Source organism: Hyperolius riggenbachi, chromosome 3 (assembly GCF_040937935.1).
Source record: "Hyperolius riggenbachi isolate aHypRig1 chromosome 3, aHypRig1.pri, whole genome shotgun sequence".
Taxonomy (NCBI): domain Eukaryota; kingdom Metazoa; phylum Chordata; class Amphibia; order Anura; family Hyperoliidae; genus Hyperolius; species Hyperolius riggenbachi.
This window is the reverse complement of record NC_090648.1, coordinates 461,549,407-461,562,136: the sequence shown is the minus strand read 5'-3', so window position 1 is coordinate 461,562,136 and position 12,730 is coordinate 461,549,407. Positions and strand designations below refer to the sequence as shown.

The 12,730-nt window shown below is 44.6% G+C and overlaps 1 protein-coding gene across 7 annotated transcripts in view; it reads right to left on the bottom strand.

The window, feature by feature from the left end:
• The window catches only part of FSTL4 (follistatin like 4), a 1,281,504-nt gene that overhangs the window by 112,876 nt on the left and 1,155,898 nt on the right, over positions 1–12,730 (bottom strand). For all 7 annotated transcript variants that reach the window (XM_068273011.1, XM_068273010.1, XM_068273014.1 and 4 more), the window contains one exon: positions 6,549–6,669. In XM_068273011.1, coding sequence (XP_068129112.1) covers positions 6,549–6,669 — 121 coding nt within the window. The remainder of the gene's footprint in view (positions 1–6,548; positions 6,670–12,730) is intronic.

Sequence of the window (12,730 nt, the reverse complement as noted above, 5' to 3'; positions counted from 1 at the left end):
GTATGGCCACCATAAGAAAAATTAAGAATTACCACTATGCAATGCACATATAGAGATGTTCATTATCAGAAGAACATCAATAAAAAGCTAATAAGATGGATGACGGAGGGCTCCTAGTCAGTGGCATAGCAATAGGGGCTGCAGAGGTCTCGACTGCACTGGGGCCCTTGGGCCATAGGGCCCTCCCTCAACCACAGTATTAGCTCTTTATTGGTCCTGTGTTGGTAATAATCACTTCTCTAGATGTATGAATGATAATAATCATTAACAAGCTGGTCCCCATCCCCTTCTTGCACCTCTGACACTGTGGTCAGGTTTTGGTGCGCTGTATCAATTGTTATGTATGGAGTGCTTGGGGGGCCCAATGTAAAACTTGCACTGGGGCCCCATTGCTCCTTAGCTATGCCACTGTTCCTAGTAGTGGACCTTTCTAGCCCAAGGGCCCCGATGCAGTTGCAACATCTGCATACTCTATTGCTCCGCCACTGTTTTTTCTTTGGGACCTACTCACATGCAGGAATGCCTTTTATGAGCTCTGATTATTCATCATCCCATAAAACTGGACAACCTAGCAAATACAGTGTTGTCACATGGCAATAGAACATACACATAATTCATTTTTTCCCATTTCTTAGGCCTGGTACACAGAAGCAATATTTTTGTTCTACATGCCATAGTGAAAAGATGCCAGAGAAGAGGACCTGTGCCAGCACAAATGAGAAGATGCCAGGTATGATCACACAGCGTCTTTAACCTCCCCGGCGTTCTATTGAGATCGCCAGGGAGGCTGCGGGAGGGTTTTTTTTTAATTAAAAAAAAACTATTTCATGCAGCCAACTGAAAGTTGGCTGCATGAAAGCCCACTAGAGGGCGCTCCGGAGGCGTTCTTCCGATCGCCTCCGGCGCCCATAATAAACAAGGAAGGCCGCAATGAGCGGCCTTCCTTGTTTTGCTTAGATCGTCGCCATGGCGACGAGCGGAGTGACGTCATGGACGTCAGCCGACGTCCTGACGTCAGCCGCCTCCGATCCAGCCCTTAGCGCTGGCCGGAACTTTTTGTTCCGGCTGCGCAGGGCTCAGGCGGCTAGGGGGGCCCTCTTTCGCCGCTGCTCGCGGCGGATCGCCGCAGAGCGGCGGCGATCAGGCAGCACACGCAGCTGGCAAAGTGCCGGCTGCGTGTGCTGCACTTTATTTGATAAAAATCGGCCCAGCAGGGCCTGAGCGGCAGCCTCCGGCGGTGATGGACGAGCTGAGCTCGTCTATACCGCTCAGGAGGTTAAGCATTTGCCAGGAATGTTTCCCTGGCATGTTTCCTCCTGTAACTGCACCACCATGGAGCTATTAGTATGAACAGGTTCTTCTGAAGCCATGTAAAAAGAAATTAAAGTGGACATATTCTATTTCTCACGGTTAATTACCTTATCTCTTTAGTTCAGGTTGGAAAATGATAGGAAATCAATGGGAATTTACAAATTGAATCAACGTTTGCCAGTGCATGCCATATACCACACAAAATCACACATTCTTGTTTCACATGCATTCTTGTTTCCTCCCAGATCCCCAAATCATACTGAAGTAGGGATGGTCGGAAATGCACATTTCCGATTCTGCTGAAATTCTAATTTCCGACCATGCCAATTTCCATTTTTCTGATTTCCAAGGAATATTTTATTGTCATTTTTTGCATCAGATAATGCAAAAAAAAAAATGGAAATGGGAAATTGGAAAAATGGAAAATCAGGTTTGCGATTGGTCTAAAATTACTCTGGTATTCTGATTTTTGCAGAAAAATTCTGCATTCTTTGATTGGTCCAATACTTCCAAGTTCTGTGATGGGGCTAAAATTACAGAGCTGTGATAAATTGGATTTTAGCGGAATTCCGATACCCGTTTTCCGATCAGAGAATGCAAAAAATTACAAAAAGAAACAAATTGGAAAATCTGAAAAAATGGAAAACAAGTCTTGTGATTGGTCTAAAATTACCACGGTAACCCGATTTTTGCGGAGAAATTTTGCAGTCTTTGATTGGTACTGTGAGGATCCGCGTGGCTGCCTGCGCAGGCAGGCAACCTTTTGACCACTGTTCAGGTCTGCATTCTGCAGGTCTCTGGAAGAGAGACCTTTTGTCAGTTGTGCAGCTTGCTCCTGAGGAATTTGCATACGTTTGTCATGCAAATTGCCTAGCCACATCCCTTGTGGGCTTGCTCTATAAAGAGCTATGTTTCCCACAGTAAGTTGCTGGTCATAAGAGTTAGTCCTGTGTTCCAGCGAGTGTTCCACTCGCCTGGAGTGTCAGCCTTGCTCTTTGTTTGAAGATTAGCCTAGAGTAATTCCTGGGACTGCACTAGGCAGGTTTCCCTAGTGCAGTTAGGATTTCATTATTTGTATTGCCTGTTCTGTCTGTCTGTGGGGTGCTAACCAGAGCAGTGGTTGTTACTGGTAGGCCCCTCTGTTCTGTTGTTGCCTTACTTGGATCGCACTCGCTCTGATGGAAAGAGCAGTGGATCGTATCTCTTACGCATTCCTGTTTTCGTGTGTCTGTCTTGTCTGCTACGAACGCTTGCTGGAGGCTCGGTGAGGTAACCGTTAAGCAAGCGCTCGCGTCCTCTGTTTTAGGTTTGTCTGTCGGTGGTTAGTTAGGCGTGCTTGTCCCTGTTGTGCTTATCACGCGGGGTCCGCGCATAAACGCGTGCACTGTTGCGAATGAGTGCGGTGTTCGCGTTTAGTTAGCGTTTGTTATTTTCCTTATCTCCTCATTGTATGATTTGCTGTGCCTTTGCTACTCTCGTGCTCTGCCTTGCTGTAACCTTGTGTCACCTCTGGCAATCGCCTCTCCCACGATTGCGTTCCTACTTCATATCTGCTGTTGTGTATGCACCGTCGCGGGATGGCGACTAGTTTGGTGCACACACATACAATCTGTCCCTATGCTCAATCTCTTTCAGGGCTATCTTGCCCTGCATTTCTTCCCTTCGTGCAATTCCTGTCTGGCGTGTGTGGCAGGGCAGAGGAGCTGTTCCTCTGCACTCCACAGCTCCCCCTGTCGACAGGAATTTCCCTCTACAGGTGCATTGCACCTTTTGCTGGGTTCCCGCAAATTATACGCTTGTGGAGGATTTCCGCAGTGTCAGCGCACTTCTTGTGCGCTGATCACGGAGAAAATTCCACAATCGTTACAGGTACAATGCTTCCGAGTTCTGTGACTGGACGAAAATGACAGAGTTGCGGTAAATCTGAATTCAGTTTTCCGGTTTGCGATTGGAAATTCCAAAATTTCAATTCCATGGAAATATAATGAGCATCCTTACTCATAAGTTAATTGGTTGCCTCCATCCAAAAATTGACCTTAGACTGGACATACATTTATTGGTCATTCTGACTGATTTCTGGCCAATGAGGACTTGATTGCATTGGATCGATTCCACCAATCATCTATTGCCCCAGCATATCTGACTGACTCACTTGCGATCCATTTTGGGATGTTGATTAATTCAAACACTGATCAGACGTTTCGAAAATATTTATGGAAGGGGGGTTGGGGCAGGAATGGTGGAATATTGATGGCTATATAGCACTGAACTGCATGGAACAGTGCAACCCTTGTGACGCAATCAATGTATGGTGAAACTTAGATTGCCAGAATCGATTACTTTGCAATCAAATTCCAATTGGATAGGGAGTGACTCATTTGGCATGTCAGGCCAGGATCCACCCATGTATGGCTAGCGTTAGACTAGATAGGGGCATGAGAATACGACATTGTTAAGATACCCTTACATCTAGCGACTTGGCGGACGATCGACCATCCGATTCGATAAGTATTATTAATAATTGGTGCCACCAAGTGCATGCCCAATTGAGGATGTGACCAGTTTTGGGCCGAGCATGTCGATCAGACATGCAGCAAGGTGTCGGGCCGTTGTGGTCGATCAGTAACAGCGAGTGATATCGGGGTGAGCAATGAACAAGGAGCACTTCACTGTTCGGTGAGACAGAGCTGTACATATTGTCGGCGCAGGGTAATGTACAAGGGGAAATGGTGCAGTGTGATTGTCCTGCCACGGGCTCTCAGGACAATCACACTGCACCTTATGTGAAATTAGCTGTAATTGAATAACAAGCAAGCAGGTAGAACAGCTGTTGTGTGCTGCAGGTGAAACTCCTGATTGGGACTGAAGTCTGTGGCCCAGTCTCAGGAAGCAGTGCTAGCTCTGGACAAAGAGCTCATGCAACATCCTATACGGTAGAAGCAGCTTTTCCAAAATAACACTGTTTCCAGGAGTCATCAATTAACAGGAACTTGGAGGGCCAAGCAAAAGTCAATGACTTATTATACACCAAACAGTTGTCTGTGGCCAATCAACCTTTCACCAAATTGTCACCAGAAGTCACTCCAGGATTAACACCCAAACCCACTATGTACAGCTGAACACAATACAAATGAAGAACTCGCACCTGGAATTTGCACCTGAGATGTCATATGTAGCTTTGGGGCTGATCCAGGGCCAGATTTGTACTTGTTGCTTCCCACGGTGTCACTATCACCAGCTGCCCCCTGACCGACCGCATCCTAACCAGGAACCCCTCCCCCCCACACACACACAATTTAGATAAGCCTAAGATTTATCAGCATGTCTACTTAATTTTCATCCCTTCTTTTTTTTCTCCTCCATATTTCACTTCTCGTTCTCTTGTACAGTTCTATCTTTTCTATCCTTTTTCTTTCTTCCCCTAATTGTCGAGTGTTTTTTTGCAAACCATGATGTGAGGCCATGTTCAATACAAGAGCGTTGGAATAAAGCTGTTCTAAATTGGTTGTCCTATACTCCATGGGGGAATTGCTGGAAGTTAGCAAGAAAAAGAAAAAAAATGTTCTGGGTGATATATGTATGGGAGTCAGTACCTTTATTTGCAGTTGATAAAGGTCTTTACAAATGAAATATTTTGCCTTTAAAGGTGCCTGTACATCTAGCAACGATGAGCAAATTCAAGCAGGAGACAGATTTCGCTCTGATCGAATCTGATCAGAGAGAGATCTGTTGGCTGCCCGTACACCACAGGCCGCTTCCAATCAATTTCAGCATGACATTTCTTGGGAATCGGCCTTTTGATGCAAGTTCCGCTGCTGCCCCCAGTGTAAATGTGCCCCCAGTGCGTGCATTTATACTTTATCTGCCCACTGTCGCCCACCACGGTGCCCATCCATCTTTGGCTTCCTCCATTTGTGCCTCACACGCTGCTGGTGTATAGCACGTGGTGTATGTGTGACATCACACATGCACCCCATGCTACACATCAGCAGCGTGTGAGCGCAAATGGAGGAAGCGGACAGATAAAGTATAAATGCATGCACTGGGGGCACATTTACACTAGGAGGGAAAGCAACCAGGAGTTTGTTGTGTTCTTTGCTTGTCCCGATATCACACACCGTTACCGCCGTGCACCCGATTGAGCATGTTGGGCCGAGATGTACAGTATTTACTCGATTATAAGTCTAGAAATGTAGGTCTGATTCACTTCATAAAAGTAAAGGAGTCGACTTATAGGTGAGTCATGTGTAACACTGAGCACAGTGAGTAATGTGTGTGCTAATAGTGACATTCCCATTTGCAGCAATTTACCCAGTGGTAAGCAGAGGCATAACAATAGACCCTGCAGAGGATTCAGCCGCTGGGGGGCCCAGAAGCCACAGGAGGCCCTATCCTGAGAGGCTGACAACTAAGGGCACGGAGAGAAAAAACTTTCTGCTCCCTGCACAATTGTTCTAATGACTGCATCTGTTCAGCCACTGATGACAAATCATACAAAGTTTTGTAGACAAAGATTTGTAGACAGTTCCTATTGCAGTGGAAGGGAGCCCCATCTAAAGTTTTGCAGGGGGTCCAGTGATTTCTAGTTACGCTCCTGGTAGCAAGTGATACTTTGAGGAAAGGAAATGCCAAGAAAACACAGGTCTGGAAATCCTGGTCACAACAATTAACAAGGAAAGGGGCGGGGAAATACTGGACTGCATAAAAAAGGAGTTAATCATTGCAGCACTTGGGGGCCTGGAGGAGTTATTGGCTGCACTTTGCTGGGTAGACTTATACTTGAGACAATATAAAATTCCAGCTTAAGAGGGTTGAATATTGGAGTCGACTTATACACGAGGTTGACTTGTATTCAAGTATATATACGGTACCAGCATGTCCGATTGATACATGTGACCGGCATGCTCTTGGCGGCACCGATTTTCATTTAATTTGATAATAATTATCGAATTAGATGGTCACCTGATGTATGGCCACCTTTTCTCTGAGTAATCACTAAAAGGATTACGGCTGCGTAAATCCAGGTGGGTCCCAGTTTTTCATTCATATTGTGCCCAGGCATTAGATCTTCTGACTGGTTTATTTTAATGAGATATGGCAGCCACATAATGACCACCGTCTATTTGGATACTATTAACTTTATGCATCGCTCAATACGCTGCCTTTCACATATAGGTCTGACAAGTAAACATGTAAGCTGTATTTGTTGTGAATCATCATACGTGCCATTTACTAACCATTCACCTGAAGGATGTGTGTCTGGTAGAGGTCCTCATAGCCATAAGCATGGCATGTGTAATTGCCCATGTGGATGGTTGTTACCTTGGTGATGTATAAAGAATTGTCTTCTCCAAAGTCCTGGAAAAAGAAAAAATACACATACGCTTATTAATGATGGCGGCAGATACATTCAATAATGCATTTACCCATTTACAGATCGTGCACCAGTGAGTGCTTTACATAAACAGTGAGAATATATGGCAAGGCCATACAGGAATTCACAGAAAGTTTCTAATGTTCTCTTATTATGCATTTATAGTTTCAACAGAGCTTTTACACTGAACAATTCATATCACTCAATGTCCATCGCGGAGGCTCACAATCAAATCCCTGCCATAGTCATAGGTCATACTTACCTGTCCTGACGTCTTTGGGTCACCGGTGACTCTCCTCCCCCCTCCTCAGCAGTGCAGTTGTGGCCATGTTTGAGAAGACTGATGAAGCTTTTCGGAAAAACCTCCGCCTGCATTGGCCGCCCCCAGCTCAATAGCCAACAAGTAGGCAGCGGCTGCCGAGCTGGGGTGGCCCACAGCAGCCAGAATCTCTGCCGCGATTTTGCCAAAAATCGTAAGGACCCATTCTACGAGGGATGGAGGGGGAGCAATCACCTGTCAGAACAGCAAAGTATTTAACCCTAACACCCCCCACAATCCTCCATCATTAAAGTGGACCTGAACTCTTGCACAGGACACAAGGAAAACATACAGAAATGCACCCTGTATGTATTTAGAGAATTTAGCCTGTCTAATTCCCCCTCATCTGCGACTAATCACAAGTGTAATTTGATCTACCAGCTGTGTCAGCGGGCTGCCTTGACAGAGCAGCTAATTTGTAAATATAGGATGTCAACCCTATATCTGCTTCCATGAAAACAGGAAGCAGACACATTGCAGATTTATTGCAGGTTTTGTATCAGCTGTAACTAAGAAATGTTTTTTCTTTAAAGGGGTTTTGTGGAGGGGGTTAAAAAGACAACATGCGACACTTACCTGGGGCTTCTATTGGCCCCCTGCAGCTGTCATGTCCCGCCATCCTCCTCCGATCCTCTGTTCCCCCGGTCCTGGACTAATTCGTCATGTAATCCAACTGCGGCTGCGCGGCCATGGCCGCCCCTGTGCTTGCTCCTGTGCCCGTCATCGGGAGCTTACTGTGCAGGTGCAGTACAACAAAACTTCGTACTGCGCTGTAAGCTCCCGATGACACGTGCGGGAGCGAGCACTATTCGTCTATTTAGACAAATATTAGACTGGGACCGGCGGCGGGGAACCGAGGATCGTAGGAGGACGGCAACATTACAGCTGCAGAGGGCCGATAGAAGCCCCAGTTAAGTGTCGGATTTTAACTTTTGATCCAGACCACAGAACCCCTTTAAAGGTTATTATGCTGTTGCTTATCTTTTAGAGCAGAGAGGAAGTTTTGAGTTCAAGTCTGCTTTACGACAGAGCCTGTCATGAAAGGCTTTGTTACTTTTCACCTTAAAGGGACACTTAAGTAAAAAAAAGCCCCAGGCTGGGGACGCGAGTGATTCTTCGCGTTCCTGGCCACAATAGCGCCATCTATGCTGCTATAGCATATATCATATACCATATAGCAGCATAAAGGATGCTAATGTGTCTGGGAACGCGAAGAATCACTCGTGTCCCCAGCCTGTCAGCTCCTGTCACCGAAACAGGAAGTGGCTGCCAGCGGGGCCAGGAGGATCGGAGGGAGACGGTGAGGGCACCGGACAGCTGCAGGGGGCTATTGGAAGCCCTAGGTGAGTAAAACTCATTTTTTTTGTTTGAATTAAGTGTCCCTTTAAGGACTCTTTCACACTTGGACGTTGCGTTGCAGGGAACGTTAAGGTCGCATAACTTTCCCCTAACGCAACGCTTGGTGGTGCTAAAGGTGGACTCTACATAGAGCCGTGTCAAAAGACTGTGGAGGTCACGTGATCAGAACACTCCGCATCACGTGGTCCCGCCAGCCAATAAGCAGCCACTCCAGGAAGTAAACACTGCAGTGCAGTGAATATTAATTAGCCATGTGGCTATGCACAATAGCGGATTCTCCCCTCCTCCTCTACTGCACTCAAAAAACAAAAAAACAAAATTACTGAGCATGTGCAAACAGTTTAACGTGGCTAAAACCGCGTATAACGCACAGCATGCTTCACTTTCATTGAACATGCAGCGTTGCACTGTAACGCAACGTGGGCACTGTGAACAGCCCATTGATTTTTCATTACTGTGAGTTGGGTTGCGTTACAGGCTGCTGTAACGTGCGCCTTTAACGTCTTACTGTGAAAGCAGCCTAAAGTACTCTTTAAAAATCTACTAGCATGTGGGTCTCCCCCAACAACAGAAAAAAAAATACAATTTTATTTGTACTTTATCATATTTTCCTGCCTAAAAAACAATGTTTGACAAACTTTAATACTACACCTAATAAATAAAACAAAATATACAGAAATCAATATGCATCCCCTTTAACTGATTCTCAGAAATCAAGACCTGATTAATTACAATACAATATTCACACTGTTATGATTTACTACCTCAGTGCAGAATAATATATTCTGCTGAATGTCAATAGAACAAGGCAGATATGGCTAGCAATAAATCAAGTAATAGACAAATGTTATGTAAAGCAAAAGCATTGATTGCCCTACTGTTTAGCACAAATATATCCCTTTTTTTTTAACAAACACTGTACGTACCTGCCAAGGGAAAAACAAAGACTGCAATCAGCACGACATAGGAATATTTATTACGAGTGATTAAAAGCTCAACTAAACCCAAAACTGAAGTTGTTAAATTCTGAAAGCGCACATGTTGTTCAGTGTAAATTACAAGTATTACTTTTTTGCACTGCAGTTTCTAATTTAAAAATCTGTTTTATAGCTGTGCTTGCTTGCAGCTGTACGCTTAGTCATATAGAGGCAAGACCCCTGCCGTTTACTGGCTTCCTGTTCAGAAAGTAGGTCCTAGAAATCACACTTCCTGTAAGCTTGAAGTCTACAGCAGCTGGGCCATAGTGACTGACGCAAGATCAGGATCATAGTGACTGACCCAAAATGGAATATGGAGGAAGTGGGCAGTGAATTGTGCAGCTAAAGAAACAAATGGAGAAACTATTTTAATGCTTTACCCTTGTTGATGCCCTTGCAACTACCTTTTGCAACACCTTCTGCCAAGTTTTGTACTATAATGCTGGATTTTATTTATTCATTTATTATTTATTTATTGTATTTATAAAGTGCCAACATATTATTACACAGCGCTGGGCATTGGTTAATGTTACAGACAATATTTAGGGGTGACATACATCAATAAGGCAATACAGGAATACATGCAAACCAGATCACGCAGCTCAATATGACTACAAGGTAACGCTTAGTCAGTCATTGGATGGGAGTGTTTTTTTTCTCTTTTTATTAATCGGTCATCTTCAACATTAAGATACAAGCTAATTCGCTGCATCCCTGTGGCAGAATGAGGTATTTATCCCCTGAAATACCGGGGCAAAATTCTGTAATTGCAGAATTTTGCTTCCTGGCAGAGGCAGAGGTGTCCAGTCTATCTCCGCCTCTCCCCGCCCCCTGTTAATCTTGTTTCACTGGGAGAGGTGGAGTTCAGTGGAGATTGACTGGATAAGAGGCAGAGCTACTGCGCACAGCTCTGCCTCTACTAGGCAGCAAAATCTGCAACTTCAAAAGTCGTGGAATTTTGCCCCGGTATTCCAGGGGGATAAATACCTCATTCTGCCGCGGGGATGCAGTGAATCAGCTTGTATATCAATGCTGAAGATGACTGATTAATAAAAAGAAAAAATATACTTCAGACTCTCTTTAACATAATCAAAAATAGTATAGACCCTTGGAGAAACAAGCAGTGGAATACCAAAAATAAGGCATAGTGAGCATGTTGCCCCATTGTGATAGATCATAGGGCACACCTGGACCATTTTTAGCACCAAAATCATCTTCTAAGATGTATACGACCTGATTGTACGATGTTTACTGAAGGATCTAAAGTCTCATACATACGGATCTCTAACATGTTTCACTGACTTACATGACCCCCTACGGCGAGATTCGGCAGAGAAGTACCCCATCGCGGTACATGTGGCCTAAGAGAAATCGCAAAAATATGCAGCCTGTCTCTTCTTTTTCCATCTTTTTACCAACTGCATTCTTATCTTATTTATGAAACTTTTTTATAGCTGCCTATGAACTTCCCGGATATATGAATTTAAACCCTTCATATTTAATAATGTCTCAAAAATGGTGTAGAACTAGAAAGAGTACTGCAGTTTCATAGTATTAAAGCAAGAGAATGCAAAATTTAGCAGCCTATATTTAGATGTGTTAAAAGAAGCTTATGATAAATAGAAGTTAATGGCATCCCCAATGACGTGCAATACATATTGGTTTAAGTACAAACTACCATCAGAACCTAAGAAACGGTTAATAACGAGGGACATTTCTCCTACATTCCCAAGAGAGATGTTCTGTATTCCCCGGAGAGCTTAATTCTGGGTATGGAAGAAAGATATACTATGTGTTCCTCAGGGAAATGTTATCTTGCATGTCTAAGAAAGATATGTTCTACAACTCCAACAAGTGAGGCATATTCCATGGCATTTAAAACATATTCTTTTGGCTATGAGATAAGTTATATGTATCCTCAAGAGAGGTACAGGTATATTTGGCCTCCATAATAGCGATGTTCTTTAAAACATCATGAGAATTATGTATTGCATCCAGTACGTTCTACAATCTCGAGAGGAGATATATTACGCATAATCAAGCGAGATGCAGAATGTTTTGCATCCTTTGTGTTAATATGATTGGTGTCCCCAAGGGGTCTGTGTTCTCTACGTTCAAATGAAATATACACTTTAAACGTAGCTCCACTTTCAAAATGAACAAACAGTTCCTGGGCAGCTATGCACTCTGTGGGAATTTTAGTATAGTGATGCCTTCTGAAAACTGAAGATAACTGAAGATCCTGACTTTGAGCAAACATGCAAAAAGCAATCCCTAACCTCAACCATGCCCAAACTGGTGAGGGTCCTACACCAGGAGAAAAGAGCGATATAAATGTTCTGTGTCTTGTCTATCCTCAGCATACAATGTTGTTCAGCATTTTTACTTAGATATTGGAAACAATTGAGCTAGGTATCCTGACCAATTAATATTTACATAATGTAAATCAGGGTAGACTCAGTTGCCCAGAGCCAAAGAATTACTTATACATGTGTCTGGGTATACTCCGTGGAGACCTCATTTGAGCTAAATAAGTTTGTCGTAATAGCAAGAAAACATATTTTCAAACGGAGAAAAGTGTAAAGTTGAAACCATTTAAAGAAAACCTGTAATGAAGAGGTAAATAATTAGCTACCGCGATCCTGCGTAGGGCTCAGGCGGAAATAGCTGGGCCCGATCATATACGTTCTACTGCGCAGGCGCGATCGTTTGCGCCTGTGCGGTAGAGCGGATCCGATTGGGTTTGGCCATTTCCGCCTTAGCCCACACGAAGAGCCGCTATTGTGCCTGCGCAGGATCACGGTAGGTAAATATTGCCTGCACCTGCGCACCCTTGCCAAGCCTTGTTCAGGGACTTTCGGGGGAGCCAGCGGTGGATTCCTCCAAGGATACAGAGGACGAGGAAGCCTCATTTGGACCCTGAGGCTTTCCCTCCCGAGGTAAGTATCCCCAGAGGGTTTTTTTTGTTACAGTGTCTCTTTAAGCTGATTTTCATTGGACAGTTGACTACATTAGGTGCCTGGTATCTTCACCCTGTTATTGTCTAGAGTTTAAGGGCAGGGGAGGCCTTAGGCATGTGCCATCTGTGCATGTGCACAGTGCCACCTTTCCTGAGGGGGGCCACGACAAGTCTGTGGGACGACCTGGTCACTTTGGCTGCTCACATCACTGCAGCACAGCAGGTCACAGTGACACAGCTCCTCGGTAGCCTCCTGGTCCGCTTGGTTATGTGGCTTTCACTCCCAGCCTTGCATTTGCACAGTAGCCCCCGCCTGGACTCAGTTGTGGACTTTAGTTTGGGGCACAGCAGCATAACAGTGCAGACCAGGAGGACACCGAGGGATCTGATAGATTGCTGGGGGCTGGAAGAAACCTAAGGTAAGTAAAAGA